This window comes from Genypterus blacodes, unplaced genomic scaffold, assembly GCF_046128005.1.
Source record: "Genypterus blacodes isolate CSIRO-AG114 ecotype Tasmania unplaced genomic scaffold, CSIRO-AGI_Gbla_v1 ptg000037l_1, whole genome shotgun sequence".
Taxonomy (NCBI): domain Eukaryota; kingdom Metazoa; phylum Chordata; class Actinopteri; order Ophidiiformes; family Ophidiidae; genus Genypterus; species Genypterus blacodes.
In genome coordinates, this window is record NW_027466850.1 from 4082319 (window position 1) to 4101741 (window position 19423).

The 19423-nt window shown below is 47.3% G+C and overlaps 1 protein-coding gene across 1 annotated transcript in view; it reads left to right on the plus strand.

Annotated features, from left to right (window-relative positions):
- The window catches only part of LOC142996327 (semaphorin-3D), a 55513-nt gene that overhangs the window by 33845 nt on the left and 2245 nt on the right, over nucleotides 1–19423 (plus strand). Inside the window, exons 3-16 of the mRNA XM_076147294.1 lie at nucleotides 9328–9482; nucleotides 9637–9699; nucleotides 9891–10010; nucleotides 10229–10319; nucleotides 11896–12024; nucleotides 12128–12270; nucleotides 12383–12497; nucleotides 12776–12845; nucleotides 13365–13509; nucleotides 14594–14816; nucleotides 16365–16453; nucleotides 17813–17854; nucleotides 18069–18226; nucleotides 18806–18870. Of these exons, the coding sequence (XP_076003409.1) occupies nucleotides 9328–9482; nucleotides 9637–9699; nucleotides 9891–10010; nucleotides 10229–10319; nucleotides 11896–12024; nucleotides 12128–12270; nucleotides 12383–12497; nucleotides 12776–12845; nucleotides 13365–13509; nucleotides 14594–14816; nucleotides 16365–16453; nucleotides 17813–17854; nucleotides 18069–18226; nucleotides 18806–18870 (1608 nt within the window). The remainder of the gene's footprint in view (nucleotides 1–9327; nucleotides 9483–9636; nucleotides 9700–9890; nucleotides 10011–10228; nucleotides 10320–11895; nucleotides 12025–12127; nucleotides 12271–12382; nucleotides 12498–12775; nucleotides 12846–13364; nucleotides 13510–14593; nucleotides 14817–16364; nucleotides 16454–17812; nucleotides 17855–18068; nucleotides 18227–18805; nucleotides 18871–19423) is intronic.

Sequence of the window (19423 nt, forward strand, 5' to 3'; positions counted from 1 at the left end):
CAGATGAACACATGATGATGAAGATGATGATGATGATGGACAGATGAGATTTGGAACGACTCTTTTGTTGTTGGACTTGCAGTATTTTATATATATATTTTATTTGAGGTGAAATTAGGTATGTTTCCTTTGTTTATAAGATTTGGGTTTAGATGTGAGTGCAGAGCAGCACTGAGGAGCTGCAGGAGTGTGACTCAGAGCAGGCAGAGCTCCACAGTGGAGCTCTGTGCTGAACTCATACTTCATGTTTACTCAAAGTGAAGGAAGACACAAAACCAGAGGACATATTCATAGCAGAGGAATGTTCATCTGTGTCCCGATCATCACGTCCTCTGTCATACTGAGGATCTGGTGGTTTTGGCCTCCGTGTGCCTCTCTCACAGACGCGTGTTTACGTCATGCTTCATGTCTCCGGTTATCATATCGCTTTACTTCTCCCCTCAGTTTATTTTCTCTTGTTCTTCATGTCTATTACGTCGTCTGTCTGTTAAAGATTCTGCTGTGGAACCATTAGAACTCCTATTTCTATTTTCCTGCAATATACAGAATAGTAAGAGAATTTGGGAAGAGGTTTTGTCGCTGTTAACTAAAAACATATTCTCTCATTTGTTCAGTCAGAGTAGAAAAGTGTCTCTATGTGAGTTTGGTAATTAAATCTCACTTATCTAAATTGGCCCAGGCATTTTCTGTAGTCGCCAATAACTCCATGTCCCCGTTCCAGATATCAGTCAGTCTGTCAGGTTTAATTAAGGATAAATAAATGTGACCTGACCAGGAAAATAATATCCACTTAGTTCCATTCTGTATCTGTTTCAGGCAGTTTCCACGATTTTCCCCTCCAAATTCCTGAAAGTTGATATATTAAATGCCTGCAATTATCTGTGTCAAGGTTCAAAGGGAAGCTCCTTAACTGTGATTTAAAGCTACGAGCCACGCAGAGACCGCGAGCCCTCCACTCATTTATCTTCGCAATAAAAGCCTGAATCGAGCCGCAGAGTGGAGCAGAAACCAACAGGATGTAGAACGTGAGGCTGACGTCCTGCTGGACAAATATCAAAGACGCTTTAAGATTTATGATCATCCTGAAAGAAATGTTTTACTGTGAAAATCCTGCATGTGTTGTGGATAGAGGGAGAACCTGAAGTTTACACACACACACACACACACACACACACACACACACACACACACACACACACTCACACACACTCAGCACACACTCCTCCTAATCATTTAGCAATTGTTTATACGGAATCTTGGCCTTGGTTCATTCTTTTCTGTCTCGCATCCAAGAGAGAGAGAGAGAGAAATGGAGAGAGGCAGAGAGACAGAGAGAGAGAGAGGCACGCAGAGAGACAGAGAGAGAGAAAGGTAAGCAGAGAGAGAGAGAGAGAGATGGAGAGAGGCAGAGAGACAGAGAGAGAGACTCGCTGACATGTTGAGCGATGATGTCATTGTCTCTGTCCCCTCTGTTGTCTTCCTCCTCATCTATCTTCTCTCCCAGATACAGAACACATTGTGGTGTAATGCAGCACATACATGAAGCATCTGCTCGTCTGCAGCACTCTGGCCTTCTGTCCTTCTGTCCGTCTGTCCCTCTGTCCTTCTGTCTTTCTGTCTTTCTGCTCAATGCTTGAAGGTACAAAACACTCAAGTGAATCATTACTTGAACTATAAGAGATGAAATGGGGAAATAACGATGCTGCACTTAAGACACAAATTCTTTGCTTTGTTCAACTTATGAAACACTGAACACAGAAACGTACAGGATGCAGTGTGTGTGTGTGTGTGCGTGTGCGTGTGTGTGTGTGTGTGTGTGTGTGTGTGTGTGTGTGTGTGTGTGTGTGTGTGTGTGTGTGTGTGTGTGTGTGTGTGTGTGTGTGTGTGTGTGTGTGTGTGTGTGTGAGTGATTACAGGCCACTCTTGTACCTTTGGTGAATGTCTTTCATCTCTGTCCTCTTTAATATAATTGAGCCGCTCCCTCCATCAGTCTGTGTGGTCCTGTGTGTGTGTGTGTGTGTGTGTGTGTGTGTGTGTGTGTGTGTGTGTGTGTGTGTCCACGACTGTAAACACTCATTTCTGGTCCCATTCATCTGGGTCTCTTCATCCCAACTCATTTGAAAGTAAAGTGGAAGCATAAAAACAGGGGAAAGTCTTTGTCTCTCCTCTTGTGTGATGCTAGCAGGTTCTCAACAGAAGAGATGAAATATGTGAAAAAGGTGAAAAGATGTGAAGAGGTCCGTGCAGAGTGAGGAAAGACGCATTTACTTCCTTTGTTTCCTGTTCTCCACCTCTCTTAGATCAGAGCTCAGAGGGGTTTGAACAAACGTGAGGTGAAGAGAGAAGAGGGATAGAGTGAGAGAGTGTGAGGGGAGATCAGAGGGAGGAATGTTCACTTTGAGATTTCAATGATCCAGGAAGAACAAAGTGGTACGTTAGCAGGAAACAAAGCAGGAAACGGATGGAAGGAGATGATGAAGTAGAAGGAGAAGAAGAGATCTAGAACTCTCCTTTAATTCAGATGCCTGTGCTTTCACTGAGCTGGGATGAGAGGAAGGTGACGACTGAAGGAAGGATGAAGGTCAGAGGCAGTGGAGCGAAGGAAAGAGGGTCAGCAGGTTTGAAGACCCTCAAGGTAGCAAATGTGCTGGAGCGTCACTTATTCTCCTTTGACCTTTACGTCTCATTGACCTTATCTGGTCGATGTCCTTGACGTTGTCCTTGTGTCGCCTAGCAGCCGGCTACTGGATGAATAACAAACAACCTGCGGCAGCCGGGGCAGGAAGTGTTTAGACTAGCTGGAACACGAGCCGGGCAGAGAGCGAGAGAGCCGGCGGCGAGCTTCACTCAGGCAAACCTTATTTCCACAGTGAGCAGGATGAAACCGGAGCAGCAGCTACAGTGAGATTATACTTTAACTCACCGGTCAATAAGGTTTGAGTCGGTGCACCTTCAGACGTGAGGCGTGCTTCAGTCAGGGTCGCTCCTCTGTGAGGCCGTTTAAGGGGAAACGTGCCCGGATGCGTCCTGACAGCTCTGTCAAATAACATGCAGGAGGAGAAGAGAGACATCGCTACCTGAAGTCACTAGAATAACAAACAGGAGAATTCAGTTTCAGACCACAACAAGAATTATGTGTAACTAGATCTCTCACTCTTATTACTGGGAGAACAGCACAGAGGAGGCGACCTTGGGGGGGCCAGGGGGGGCCGGGGGGGCTCCTCAGGTTTCACCACAGCCCTGGACCTGTGAGGTAAAGGCATTGATGAGGCCGGCTTAGACATACCTCACTGATTGTGCGGCAGGGTGGCCCTAATGTTAGACACACTAGCCTTGACTCTAAGCGGGGGTCGTCCCTTACTGGGATTCTGTTGAAGCGTCCTTGACCAAGACGCTGACGAGTCTCAACACTCACACATAGCTCCTGTTGAGAGCTGATTGGATGGTGGCTCGTCCCTCAGGAGCAGCAGGAGTTTCCTCACAGCCACCGGGGACAGGAATCCTCATTAATAACCTGAAGGGAGGATCAGAAGAAGCAGTCCGGCCAAAACCATTCCAGCACAATTGATTTGACATTTGAAATCCAGCTGTGTGGGTGTGTGTGGGACTCCATGCTGTCCTTTCTTAATCATAGGATTGCACAATTGTTTCAAAATAAAATTCCATTCCATCGTGTTTTGCAACTTGAGGGGGTTTCTGTTCTAACATTACTTCCTCTTTCCCTGAACCGTTACAATTCACCAGAGCTTTGCCTGTTATCGCTTTGGTGAAGTTTTAATGGAGTTGTTGACGTTGGGACATGCAGAAGTTCATACTGAGACATTGTTCTCATCTTAAAGTGGCAGTAATTGGTTGAAACCTTAGGTGGAGCCACATGTGACATCCGCTAAATGCATTGTGTGCTTGGATGTGTATGTTTGTGTCTTGATATGCATGTGCAGGACAGAGACAAAGAGCTCAGTTAACCTCACTGGAGACGCTCATCACCACTTAAGTGGAGCCGCTAATGGAACCAGGCTGGCTCACGTGCCTTTCCTCAAATTGGTGACACACGTATCCTAATGCATCAGCCACAGAGGGAAGCTAGTAAAAAACACTTTACTCACTCTGAATTCAATTTGAAGTTGTGTTTTATAGAGTTTCAGGGCCGGGGACATCTGAGAGCCACAGATTGTCCAGCAGAGAGGAACTCCACCTCCATTATTCTCTTACGTTCTATTCAGTTCTGTTATCATATTCATGCATCTATACTTTAACATAGCAGTCACCAGAGTGTGGCTCTCCTTAAACTGCTGACTTTAACTTCAGAGATGAAATTCTAAGCTTTAAATTGTCCCTTGTGGCTTTTGTACCCTTCACTTGTTTTTCCTCTCTGAGAGCCATCACAGCTTTGGTCAAACTTAAATCCACACTCAGTAGGTCAGAAAATCAAGAAGATGACTTTTTGTTTGTGGAAAGGACCTTTAACAGCACACACACATAAGCAGAACCTTACTGGGTGATGTAATCAGAGCCAGATGGCAACAGAAACATCCTGCAGCTATTTACTGTAATAATACGGAATACGAAAAAACTCCAGCGGCCGCTTTCCTGCTGCATCTTTGATCTCATTACTGAACCTGTCAGACACACACACACACACACACAGGTGACAGGCAGGTCCTTCTGTATTCCATCACTGTAAAGCTCATGTGCAGTGGGCAGCGTGTTGATAGATTTAAGAGGAACTAAACCCCAGAATAAAGGTGAAACTATGAACGGGACGCATCTTCTATCTAAGAGGTTCTCTCAGATGTCAAAGACAGAGACAGCTGTTCCACTCTTGCTAGAGTTTGAATGTGTTTCTCATTTAATCACGATAGGAGGTCGACCATTTAAAATGTGTGCTGCAACTGTGTGTGTGTGTGTGTGTGTGTGTGTGTGTGTGTAGAAAAGAGCAAACAAAGCCTTTTCCTCTGGGGGGAGGCGTGTATAAGGTCAGAATCCTGGTGACAATAACTCAGCAGCTCCACATGTGCTCCAGTGTCATCACGGTGTGGAGATCAGCTGCAGAGACCATGGCTGCTGCCTCATCCAAACCCTCTGAGAAAACAAACCATCTGTTGCATTTGACCTCATTTGACCCCTTTGGCATGATGAGACTCTCCTTATATGAGCAGGTGTTTGTATCAGAGCAGTCAGACAGACTCACCTGTACTTCCTGAACTGTCCCGAAAGCTTTGTTGGTGTCTGTCGCTCCTTGAATTGGATCCCGATCACACACATTCAGACACGGTGACGAGCGGGAGGACGTGTGTGTGTGCTCAGCGTCTGTGTGTGTTGTGGGGTCAGCTACACACTCAAACCCAACGCCTGTACCCCAGTGCCCCACGAGCACAGGGCTGATTGTGAGGATGGAGATGATTGAAAGTCAACAAAGCACAGAAATAAATACAGGATGTCATTAGGAGAATATCAGAGGATCAGAGTCTGACATTAGGCTGCCGGGCGCTTTGAGGACCTTTCTTTATAAAGCAGCTAAGGCCTAAACAAGTTTCTCTGTAACTTCCGGCAGATACAGTAACAATTACTTCATCTGTTCCTTTAAGTTTGGTAGAATGTGGCTCTTTTAGAAGCAAAGTTGCCCAAATGACCTCGTTACTTCACTAATGTTGTCGTTTCTGTCCGTCGTTAAATCACCAGATGTTTGCTTCATAGCGTGAGAAACATCACCCAGGTCACACACACACACACACACACACGCTCTCCACCTGTATTACATCTCGGGTGAGTGTCAGAGGGTGTGTGTGAGTGTGTGTGCGTGCTGAGGTAATGTGGTGTTTTATACCAAGTGTCTGGCTGTGCTAATCAGACCTGTATGAGGCAGAGCAGACGGGACGCTCTGACAGGTGAGGAATCCTGTCAGCTCTTATCTCACTGAGGTATTTCTATCTGCCTGTGATTACACACACACACACACGCACACACACAACCACGCATGGTTGAGGTCCCTGTCAGTCATGGTGTCATGTGAATCTCATCACACGTTGGGCCTCATCCATCAACTCTGCATGTCAACCCACTTGATCCTGTGTGTGTGTGTGTGTGTGTGTGTGTGTGTGTGTGTGTGTGTGTGTGTGTGTGTGTGTGTGTGTGTGTGTGTGTGTGTGTGTGTGTGTGTGTGTGTGTGTGTGTGTGTGTGTGTGTGTGTGTGTGTGTGTGTGTGTGTGTGTGTGTCTTGGAGTGGCGGTGTCCTGGACCCAGAGATGTGTATGTGTGTGTGTGTGTGTGTGGGAGAGAGAGAGAGTGAGACCATAAACAGCCAAATATGGAGAAACACATTTGTATATATTTGAGTTTTATGATGTGTGAAAGCTCAAAGTGAGAGATGAGAAAGAAAGAGGGGGGGGGGGGGGGAGAGAGAGCCACACGTGTGACCTGAGGAAGAGGAGGGCCTGGCAGTGAAGCTGAAGATGTAATCTAGCTCAGTGTGCTTACAGTCGGCCTCCCTCAGGTCATTTTGTCAGGCCGAGGAGTTTCAGGATGAGTCACTGAACCACATCAGTGTGTCTAGATTGCGTCCAAAACGTTGGAAAAACAGTAACTGGCCTGTGTGTCGTCTGTGTGTAACTTTCTAAAAATATCCCGCAGACATAACAGAGAAGTCCAAGCAAACAAGGAGCTGCAAATAATGACAGCATCACAGACCAGAGGATGGAAATGTGTGGAGAGACAGAGAGAGAAGTTTGTTTTTCATTTCAGTTGCAGAAACAAAGTTGAAACAAACCAAATGTTTATTTCTTCTCCAATTGAAAGTGCAGATTATATTTATGGTTCATGTAAATGTCTTAGAATATAAATGAACCAAAAACCACATGAAAGGGACAGAAAGTAAAGATCCCAGACTCAAACACATCCTGCCTCCATCCTACACTCACTGGCGTCATAGAAAACACTTTTACACACATACACACTTACACACATACACACTTACACACTTACACACATACACACTTACACACATACACACTTACACACATACACACTTACACACATACACACTTACACACTTACATACATACACACTAACACACTTACACACACAGGAACCATTTGGTTGAAGAAAATTCTGTTTTGATCACCGCCTTGATTGCAGGCAATCAAGCTTCATCACTGGAAACAATTAATCACACACACTAATGCCCCACCCCCTCCCTCCCTCCCTCCCATGCACTCACACAAACCAATACACACACAAATTGGAATGCAGGCTGTACAGTATGCTATGCAGGTGTTCGGCACGCACCCAACTACCAGAGACCTAACAAATGTTTACTATTACCCTCTGATTACACACAACACACACACACACACAAACACTCACTCACTCACTCACTTTGCATTTCAGACTATAATACTAAATCATTTCGCTGATGGAACTGAAGTGACTCAGTCTGATACCAGAGGCTGAGTCTAAGCGTCAGAGGTCACAGCATGAACTCTACATCACGTGTGTGTGTGTGTGTCCATGTCAGGTTCATGATTGCTTATTTACCTGCAGATTCAGATGAAGACTACAATTCAAATTTAAAGTTATTCAAAATTATTCCATCACAATAACAAATGTAGAGGACTGTGCGGCCCTGGCAGAGGTATGAATGTCTGCGTGCCTTCCCCTCTCTCCTTTAATGGAAAGAAGTCCCACTGCAAACTCACGGGTGGCCAAGGAGGTAAGGTTCTCTCCACCGACCCACTGACCTGTAATCACATCCGCTTCAACCGCTGACCTCTGACCTTCACTAATCCTGACCTCACACACACACACATGAAGAATTCTTTCAGATACACAAAGACCAGATGCAGGACTTAATCATGTGTTCTAATCAAAGATGAGTAGAGGTCGTGACAGCAGTGACAGATCACCAGATCAGCCAGATCACCGCCGACCAATCAGAAGCAATTATCATCAGCTACAGACTGGACTGGAAGCAAAAGCAACATATAGTTCTTTAAGATGAACTGTATCCACACACACACACACACACACACACACACACACACACACACACACACACACACACACACACACACACACACACACACACACACACACAGCCTCGCCTCAGTCAAAGCAGCGGTGGAGAAGTCCAGGAGGCAACTGCAGGGAGAATAACAAACATGGACGCTGCTTTTGTCCTCAGGCTCATCGGTTTTCATTTCCTTCCTTTCAAGTCGTTGTGACTGGACATAGTTGTGCGTTTCATCCCTGCTCTCGTCCCGGTTCCTGGCCTGGAAGTTTAGAAACTCTGGAGTTCCCATTAACCCTTGATGGACGCAGTGTGACTGTCAGTGGCAGTGATTGATTTCCACTTCCATGTGTTTTCACGGTGCTGACATGTGATGAATGTTCACTGCTGCATTCACAATCGTCTGTTTAGCCACAGCGTCGTCTCTACACACACGTCTGGGTCTCTACGCACACGTCTGGGTCTCTACACACACGTCTGGGTCAGTACACACACGTCTGGCTATGCACGGTGCAGACTCACGTGTGCGGTCCAGGCAGGCCCGTGTTGCGTGTTGGCGGCCTTGTAGCATCTTATGGTTCATTTCCTTTCCTCTTCCAGGTGATTATTGTGCAGCAGAGGACACACAACGACATCATACATATTCAATTACTCATGCTCAGTCAGGGGCAGAAGTGAGGAAAGAAATGGTTTGGTTAGTGTTTCAAGTTCAGCTCTAAAATTCAATCTAAAAAATGAAACCATCTGAGAAGCTGAAACTCTTTGGCACCCGAGTGTTTAAGTTATTAGTCCAATCCACAGAGTATTAAATCAGAAGTCGTATATCTTTTTAAATGGAACGTGCGTGTGTTGCCTGGTTCCTTTTATCATTTACAGCCCGGCAGACTGATGGTGTTCCAGAGCAGAGCGTGCAGCGTGCTGAGCGAGGGGCCGAGGGGCCGAGGGGCCGAGGCCGAGCTTCAGGGTTCATTTGCTCTGCTTGTTCAGGTCGTTTTCTGCCTGCTTTAGTACCGACTCCCCAGAGAGCAAAGCCAAAGAGCCGGAGCCCCGCTGATGAACTGCTGCTGCTCTGTGTGTGTGTGTGTGTGTGTGTGTGGCTGTGTGTGTGAGAGAGAGAGGGAGAGAGAGAGAGAAGCACTATAGTCATACAATCAGTGAGCAGCATTGGGTTTTGATCTGTTCATGTTATGACCATCACTCTCTCTCTCTCTCTCTCTCTCTCTCTCTCTCTCTCTCTCTCTCTCTCTCTCTCTCTCTCTCTCTCTCTCTCTCTCTCTCTCTCTCTCTCTCTCTCTCTCTCCCTCTCTCTCTCCCCCCTCAGACCTGAGGAACGGCTCGGCTGTGTTCTGGCAGGGGGGGGTCAGTGGGGGCTATCAGACCCTGCTGCTGGACGAGGATCAAGGCTGGCTGCTGGTCGGGGGGAAAGATCACATCTACCTGCTGAGCCCTGACAGACTGGATCGGCCCACGCGGACGGTGAGACGCAGAGACGCACCGCTGATGGAGACCTGTCTGTCCTGTCTGGATCTTTGATGCTGATGCTTGTTGGCACTGATGTCGGTTAAAAACTGAACCGGTGCAGTGCTAAAATGTGTTTCTGAGAGAGTTTGTGTGTCTCTGTCTCATTCAGATCTACTGGCCTGCTGCTAAGGAGCATGTGGAGCACTGCAGGCTGGCAGGGAAGAGCCTGGAGGTATGGAACCCTCACACACGTCATCTACAGTCATGTTCCTACCTCAACAACATAACAACACAAGACTAAATGCTCATGTTTGTTATGAGCATTGTTATTCTGTTGTTCTTTCCTTCTAGTCTATGTTACATTGCAACAAATCAAATCCAGAACAAAGCCAATAACATGAATTCCTCCTGTTTCTCTCCCAGACCGACTGTGCCAACTTTGTGCGTCTGCTGCAGCCCTTCAATAAGACTCATGTGTACGCCTGTGGCACCGGAGCCTTTCATCCACAGTGCACCTACCTTCACTTAGGACACAACACAGAGGTAGAGATCACTTACTCACTCACTCACTCACTCACTCACTCACTCACTCACCTCTCTCTTTCTTTCTCTCTCCCTCTCACTCTTTCTCCGTCACTCTCCCTCTTAATCTCTCCCTCTCCCTCTCCCCCTCCCCCTCTCTCTCTCTCCCCCTCACTCTCTCCCTCTCACACTCTCCCTCTCACTCTCTCCATTCCGCTCTCTGTCTCTCTCCCTGGTAGGAGCCTGTGTTCACGTTGTCTCATGCGGTGGAATCAGGAAGAGGAAAGTGTCCCTTCAGTCCCAGAGAGCCTTTCACTGCGAGGCTGACTGGTATGTCTCTACACACACACACACACACACACACACACACTCACACACACACAGAGCCAGATTGTGAACCCATTCATTCTTTTATTTTCTGTCTCTATCTAACAGTCATATTCACATTCTGGCGACACTACCGTGCCACAGTGTTACAATCCCTCCACTGTCGTTCCTTGGAGCCGATCCGTCATTCGGGCCGAGGCCTGTGTGGTCTGGGCTCACAATGCTCCAGTTATATCACACGCTAACGTCAGCTGTTACCCCGTCTGACACACAGAACATAAAATACATCCGTCACAATCGGAGCCTTATAGAAAGAGCAAAGTGTTCAACCTAACAAGGTTTCTAAATCTCATGAGAAGCAGATCAGGAGGGTTTGGAGCTGAATCCACCCAGACCACAGAGTATAAGGACGTATGCTGAGATGATCCAGAAGGATCTGTGGACCGTAACAGCAACACTGCATCACATTCAGTTCAGACATGTTTCTGTTTCATAACGAAACAATTGAGCTTTTGACTTCACTTTTCTGGATGTCCTTAATAAACAGACAAATCAATGCTTGACAGATAAACACTTGTGTCCTTTGTTATGACTTCTTTGTCTCATTATATATGAATAAAGAGGATCCAGGGGGGGTTTAGATCTTCACATACTGGATTTTGTAACTGAATAACAATAATGTAAAAAAAAAAAAGATGTTTTCAAACTGAGTTGCTGTTGTGCCGTAACAAAGTAACCAAAGTATAATTTCATAAAGCTGTTTGAGTGAATGTGCGTAATGAATAATGGAGGCCTGGGAGTGGTGCGGCTGTAGCTGTCCTCAGGGCTGTGCGGGCTGTGTTATGGGGCTGTGTGGGCTGTGTGCTGGGATACAGACCTAATTAAATATGAACATCTTTGTCAGAGAGAAAGTTAAGCAGTTTACATCAGTGGACATAAATCAAGTTAAACAGTTTTATACAAAGATGAATGGGTTAACCTCTGCCACAGAGAGAAGTCTGGATTATTAAAAGCAGAAATTCAACCCTAAGAGCCATTCAGCTCAGCCAGTTATTGCTTTTCCAGCCGCCTTTACTGTTAGGACGTATAATGATGTAACCAACACTGAGATATGAAATGGGTAAGAAATTGCCAAAATAAAAACGAGAGATTCTGTTATTGGACGTCTTTGTGTTATGAGGCCAAACAAACTGTAGTTCTATGAGCTGCTGTATTTAATACAAAGTTGTTCTGTGTGTACAGTCATCTGAATGTAGCTGAGCCGTCACTCTCTCTCTTTCTCTCTCTCTCTCTCTCTCTTTTACACTCGCTCACTCACTCACTCACTTACTCTCTCTCTCCCGTACTCTTGCTCTTACTCTCTCTCTCCCGTACTCTTGCTCTTACTCTCTCTCTCTCTCTCTCTCTCTCACTCTCACCCTCTCTCACTCTCTCTCTCCCTTTCTCTTACTCTTACTCTTACTCTTACTCTCTCTCTCTATCTCACTCTCTCTCACTCTCACTGTCTCTCTCCCCCTCTCACTCTCACTCTCTCTCTCTCTCTCTCTCTCTCTCTCTCTCTCTCGCTCTCTCTCTCTAGATGGGGAGCTGTGTGCTGGCACCTCAGTGGATTTCATGGGTGCCAATGCTGCGATCTTCCGTTCCTCCATTCAGGGGAACAGTCAGCATTACATCCGGACGGAGGCCTACGACCACAACTGGCTCAACGGTGAGGCGCTCTGTCTATCGCACGGTTCAGAAGTGCGTCTGTCCGTCCGTCCTCTTTCCCCACACGCTCAGCCCGTTAACACCGTGTCCGTTCTCCCTCACAGAGCCGGAGTTTGTGAGCTCCTTCTCCATCCCCGACACTCGCAGCCCTGACGACGACAAGGTCTACTTCTTCTTCAAGGAGAGAGCAGTGGAGGCTGGACAGTGGGACAAGAAGGTGTACAGCCGCGTGGCTCGAGTCTGCAAAGTAAGAGAGAGAGAGAGAGAGGCAGGGAGAGAGAGAGAGGCAGAGTCTCAAAGTGTTGAATTCAAAGATGGAAATAACAGACAAACCTCACCTTTGTTCTTCCCCCATCCAGAACGATGTCGGGGGAAAAAGGAGTCTGATCAACCGCTGGACCACCTTCCTCAAAGCCCGGCTGGTCTGTTCTGTCCCTGGACCGTCCGGAGTGGACACACAGTTTGACGAGCTCGGTAACACACCTTCTCCTTCCTTCTGCCATTGAGCTGCTCTCTTCCCTCCTTTCCTCTCACTTTATCCTACTTTTCTGAACTCCTTCTTTCCATCCTTTTCTCCTCCTCCAGTCTTTTATCTCCACTCTGCTCTGGAATGGGTGCAGATAACAATCCTGCACTTAGTGACCTTTGACCTTTGCACATCTGTGTGAACACATGCCACCTTGAATCTTTGAAATGGAACACTTGGCCCATCATGTTCCATACTGATCTCTGTCTTCACTCTCTTTTCCTAGAGGACATCTTCGTCCTGGAGACTAAGGATCCTCAGAACCCGACCATCTATGGAGTCTTCAGCACCTCCAGGTGAGCCCACAGCCTGATACTGTGGATTGACCCACTTTGATGAACTCCATCTGGACCTTCATGAAGCTCCTTCTTACCTCAGTCCTGGAGATGTAAACCTCATATTTACATTTTTAGCTTTTTGCATCTTTTGTCTAAACTTTGCCGAACAATGGGAGGAAACAGCAGCGAGTCTGTGTGAGAGGAACGCCTCTCTAAGACAGCAGAGCTCTGGAAGGATGTTCTCCTCCTTCCTCCCTATGAACCAAAACACAGGCTGACACGTGTACGCCCAGTGGTGTGGAGGTCAAAGGTCACGTGTTTAGTGGCTGTCAGTTCAGAGGTGAAGAGGCCCAGCTGGTGGTGTTGTTGTAACCCTGATCTATAAATGCATTCAGGTCCCCCCCCTCTCCTCCTTACTTTCCTCCTTCCTTCCTTCCTTCCTTCCCTCTCGCCCCAATCGCTTCCCTGTGTTACCCCCTCCACCATATGTCCTCCGTCCTCTTCCTCCTCACTTCCCGACTCCTCTTCCTGCTTCAGCTCCATCTTCCGTGGCTCAGCAGTGTGTGTGTACTCCATGGCGTCTATCCGTGCGGCGTTCAACGGTCCGTACGCCCATAAAGAGGGACCCGACTATCGCTGGGTGGAGTACAAGGGCCGCATTCCCTATCCAAGACCAGGCACTGTACGTATCACACACACACACACACACACACACACACACACACACACACACACACACACACACACACACACACACACACACACACACACACACACACACACACACACACACACACACACACACACACACACACACCAACACACACACACATACACACACACACACTGTTATTGTTCTAGTGTAATAACAAAATGGCATTTATTTTTGTAGAAATAACCACACATTTTCCATGTGATCAGCGCGAGGGCTCATACTCACACACACACGCAGACACAGACACACACACTCACAGACACACACACAGCTAATGAAAACAAGCTGGTGAAGCTCTGAGAGGGTCTAACCTCTGGTGATTTAACACCTCTGCTCTGAACTCCTCTGGGAAACTGCAACTTGTCAGGAAGGTGGAGGCTTTACTCTGTGTGTGTGTGTGTGTGTGTGTGTGTGTGTGTGTTAGGTCAGGTGTTATTTCACTCTCCCTGTGGGGGGCCTCACCACACTGTCATATGGGTCTGTATGATGTGGTTGATTGCAGATGAGGTCAGCCATATCAATTATGGTTGTGTGTGTGTGCGTGTGTGTGTGTGTGTGTGTGCGTGTGCACGTGCATGCTCATGGAAAATTTGTGGTTATTTCATCATAGTCATAGGGATGCTGTGCTCACACGCCCAATCGCACGTACACACACACACACGCACACACATATTTTGAGAGACAAGCAATCATTTGTGTTATTTCTTGGTCTAACCACTTTGTCCTTTGGAGACTTCTTCTTCCTGTTTTCCTCTCCATCATAAAGAGGCTTTAACAGTCATTACTCAAATGTTGCTTCATCTCAAGTCGCCTCTGCTTTTCATTTGCCGTTTCTTCCTCTCCATCTTTCTCCTTGGTCGTCTCTGCTTCTCCCTGTGTGCTGTCAGAAGCTGTGAGTCACGTTTCCAAACCATCTCTCCTCTCCTCCTCCCTTTCATTTCCATCATCCCTCCTGTGTTTCCTCCCTCTTCCATGGAAACATTTGATGGAAAGGAAACTTGTTGCTGTGTTCACCCTTTAGTGTCTCATGTGTCTCTAACTCGCCCTCTAGTGTCCCAGTGAGACCTACGACCCTCTGTACAAGTCCACCAAGGATTTCCCCGACGAGGTGGTGAGCTTCATGAGGCAGCACCAGCTGATGTGGGAGCCCGTGATGCCTCTGGGGGCCAAACCCATCCTGACCCGGGTTAACTCGCCCTACATGCTCCGGAGGGTGGTGGTGGACCGGGTGGACGCCGAGGAAGGACCCTATGATGTCTTACACCTCGGGACAGGTGAGGGAGGAGGAGCCGGTAGAGTGGAGTTTGACTGAAACAATGAAAGGAAATGAGAAAATGAATAATAAATGAGATCCAACGTGTGTGTGTGTGTGTGTGTGTGTGTGTGTGTGTGTGTGTGTGTGTGTGTGTGTGTGTGTGTGTGTGTGTGTGTGTGTGTGTGTGTGTCAATTGTTGTGTGTAAACATCCAACATTAATTCCTCATCGACCTGTAAAGTGCCTCTCAACTCCCACTGAGCTGGAAAATGGAAATTGTATTTACTCCCAACAAGGTGAATGAGTTCTCCAGTGTGTGTGTGTGGGTCGCATGCCGATCTGCGCGTGTGTGTGACAGTTAATGGTTGTGTGTGTGATGAATGGCTGCTCTTATTTAAGTGCTGGTGACAGGGCCGGGGGGCCCGAGGGGCTCTGTGGCTCCATTCATCTGCTCTAAGTGGATTCCTCTCCTCCATCTTTCATCTCCCCATCAGCTGCACCTTCACCTGCCTGATTGATGCTCCTGCTGCTCTTTCATCTGCACTGATGCTCACAGAGTCCGGCCCCATCTAGACTCTCCTCTTGTGTGGCTTTTAAACATGCTTAGTGTGACTTTTTAACTTGGCCACGTGCACACGTCTAAGCTGTTTATCTCTTATATGAAATATTCAATTCAGAAGTTCACAGGTCGCTCTGAGCTCACCTGCTGCTTCCATCAGACTACACACACACAGATGAAACAAAATAGGGAAATTCCTGAGATTCCAGGGCTGCATAAATAATTCCTATGAAAGAACAACAGCATGTATTGTATTCACTCAGACTGCACGGTGCTGTGAGGGTTCCAGTCCTTCTCTCCTGCATTCGGCCACACGTTCTCACCAACATCCACGTCTCTGTTGGAGATGTTTCTTCTGAATCAGTGTCTCCACACCACAGCCATGGCACACACACACACACACACACACACACACACACACACACACACACACACACACACACACACACACACACACACACACACACACACACACACACACACACGAGATGGAACCATGACTATAAAGTTAGAGGGTCCAGAGGTCTGATCCTGAGCGTCTACATCATCACTCCATGTATGGCAGGACTGTTTGACATACTCATCAGAACACACACACACACACACACATAAACACACACACACACACAGATTTCCCACAGCAGCTCTGTGGTAGATTCAGTTCCTTGGGAGCCTCCTGACATTATGTACGTGTGTGTGTGTGTGTGTGTGTGTGTGTGTGTGTGTGTGTGTGTGTGTGTGTGCGCGCACGCACAGTTCTCTGGATATCTTCACTTCTGTATGTTTATGTAGAAATGTGTGCCTCTGTGTCTTTGCGAGTTGGTGTGCGCGTGTGTGTGTGTGTGTGTGTGTGTGTGTGTGTGCGTGTGTGTGTCATCATTAATGGCACAGCTACACTATTAACACCATCCACTTCTTCCTTTACTCTCTGGGGTGGTAGTGAAGGTGATAATGGGTGAACGATGTCAGATCTGGTCTCTCTCTCTCTCTCTCTCTCTCTCTTGGTCAGATGACGGGAAGGTGGTGAAAGCCGTGTCGGTGATCAGCGACAACTGGGACACAGAGGAGCTCATCCTGGAGGAGCTGACTGTCTTCCAGGTGAGATTCAGACATCAGCTCGTTCCTCCACAGGCCCCGATGCCTGTGTAAGTCTCTGTGTCACACACACACACACACACACATACTCGTGCATACACTCAGGACTTTTATGGCTAAAAATGGGGTGCGGCTGAAATGGAGCTTGTTCTGGTGTCTCCTGGTCCCTGTGATGTCCCCGGCTGTGTGAGGGCCTGCATGGACTTTCCACTGGAACATATTTGTCTGGAATAACTCTAGCACACCGGACAGCAGAAAGCGGGGCACATAGTTCCCATAGAACAGGAGAAGAGAAAGACAGAAATAGAGGAAATAAATGATGATGAAAGAGGGATAGAGGAGGGGAGGAGAAGGATGGAAGGAAGGAGAGAACACGTGAGGAAGTGGACTATAGGGAGCATTAAAACAAAGAGGAAGGAAGAAAGGACACAAACAAACAGGATATCAGATGTAGTAGCCTGTTTACTCGCGTTCAGGCCCAAACAGGAACTAACTCATTTCCTCCAGCTGCTCCTAACAGCAGGAGGCCTCTGGAGCAGTCATTCCCTCTGTGTTGAGGTCTTTCCCATCAGTAGGAGGCGCTAGAGAGGCAGCACATTTATCAGATTTCCTATCAGGATGTGATGTGTTTTGTGTAGCTTCAGCTGGTGGCTCAGTTTGTTGGCAGTGAGGGTTCATATGATCCGTCCACGCCACTCTGTCTCTCCTCTCTCTCCCCTGTTATTGGACCCAGACGCTCCCAGGGTGCAAAGGTCACCGCCTCCCTTTGTGAAACGCTGAAACACGTCAGCGATCCAGATAAATGGTGCCGCCGAGTCATTTAGCCCTGTGAAGATGGAGAAGGAGACGTATTAGATGTCTAATCTCCGTCAGTAGCTGCTGACCTCGCCGGGCTTCAGTGCAGCCTGAGGGAGTGACGGCCTCCCTGCTCCTCCGCCCAGACGCTCCTCAGGCCTCTGAGCCTCACACACACCCGTCTAAAGGGAAACTCTGATTGTTTTAGTGCCTCTTCCTGACATTATTCCTCATTTCTTTCCCCAGTCAGCAACAATATGATGTATGTGGGTTTGTTTTCCTGTCGCCGGGCAGAATCTATTTCTTCACTTCCACAGATAATCCATCAAAATGAATCAGTCGTATTTTCTCATTTCTGTGTGATGAATCGCTGTTTTTCTCTATGTGAGGTTATTTCACAATTTCTCAAATATCATCAGGCCGGTCAGAGATCACGTTTTGGAGGCAATCTGACATCAATTATACACAAAAATATCATAACACGCTCAGCCTGGTGTTCATCTGTAAAGGTTTCATGTGTAAGGATTTTTATAATGATATTTTTTAAACTCTGTTCTTATCCTACAGAGTCCTACTCCCATCCTCACCATGGAGCTGTCAACCAAGAGAGTAGGTCCAACTGTCTGTCTGTCTGTCTGTCTGTCTGTCTGTCTGCTTCCTGTGTGTTGCTCCACCGTCCTCCAAGCTTCATCAAAATCAATCCCAGAGTAATCCTGCGAACAAACCAACCAACAATCCTCTTTCCCTCCTCTTCCTCTTCTTCCTCGTCCTCTTCCTCCTCTCTCTCTCTCTCTCTGTCTTCCTCTCCCGCTCTCCTCCGCAGCAACAGCTGTATGTGTCCAGTGAGCTCGGCGTGGCCCAGCTGGGGCTCCAGCGCTGTGAGTTGTATGGGAGCGACTGTGCGGAGTGCTGCCTGGCCAGAGACCCGTACTGCTCCTGGGACGGACAGACCTGCTCCAGATACTTCCCCTCCAGCAAGAGGTAGAGAGACACGCAGCCAGAGGGACGCTCGTACACACAAGGGGACACACACACTTTCCAAAGGGACTGGCTTTAGTGGAGGAGCGGCAGCAGATAGCGACAGACGGAATGGATGTTGAACAAAAGCAGCTACACGTTACGACATCATGATACTGCGGCTAAATCAACATTGTATATTTTCACAGTCTGTTATCCCTCAGCATTTCATAACAGCACTCATCTTTAACAGAAGCTCTATAACTTAGCTCCTGAAGAGCAGGCCGATGCCCAGGAACAACACTGAGGAGGATTTAATGCTGCCTCACACACACTGGGTCTAGAGCCGCAGCTGCTTGACTGATGAGGCTGCTGTCTGAGCCCACATGTGATCAGTCAATCAGTGTGTGTCCGTACATAACAGTGAAGTGTAGTGTTTCTGTTCAATGCTAAGTTCAGACGTGAAGAGCCTACGTATACACTGTACTTATCCTCTGTGTGTGTGTGTGTGTGTGTGTGTGTGTGTGTGTGTGTGTGTGTGTGTGTGTGTGTGTGTGTGTGTGTGTGTGTGTGTGTGTGTGTGTGTGTGTGTGTGTCCATCAGGCGGGCACGTAGACAGGATGTAAAGTACGGAGACCCCTGGAGTCAGTGTCCAATCACAGAGGGCGGTAAGGATTTCCTCCGTCTGCTTTAAATGTTTGTGTGTCATCCATTACATAAGGGCCAGACAGACAGGTTGGTGTGTGTGTGTGTGTGTACGTGTCATGCCCACTTACCGTACATACACACTGTGTGATCTAGTGTGTGTTCTTACTGTAAGAGCTCTCTCAGGGAGGCGGTGTGAGGCGTCGCACAGGGAGGAGAGCTGTTTTCTTTTGAGGGTTTCCATATAAGATCTGCATGAACGCTCATAAATGGAGTTGATAAACACTATAACTTCATACCAGCTGAAAACTGCTTTGCCAGTTTAAAGCCAGACTTTGCTATCATTACCTTGAAAACAGATGTATAGAAAATAAAGCAGATCATTTATGGTGCTGCTTCTCTCAGCGGTGTTGAGACGTGATCTGTAACTGTTAGGAACATGCTCTAAGTGTTTCTGAGTCAGCTTCATCCTAGCTCCACATGTTAATGTTAACTCTATACATGTGAATCCTGCTCTAGTACAGATCAATCAGGATACACAGGCTGATGGGCAAAAGTGTTGACAGATATTTAGGT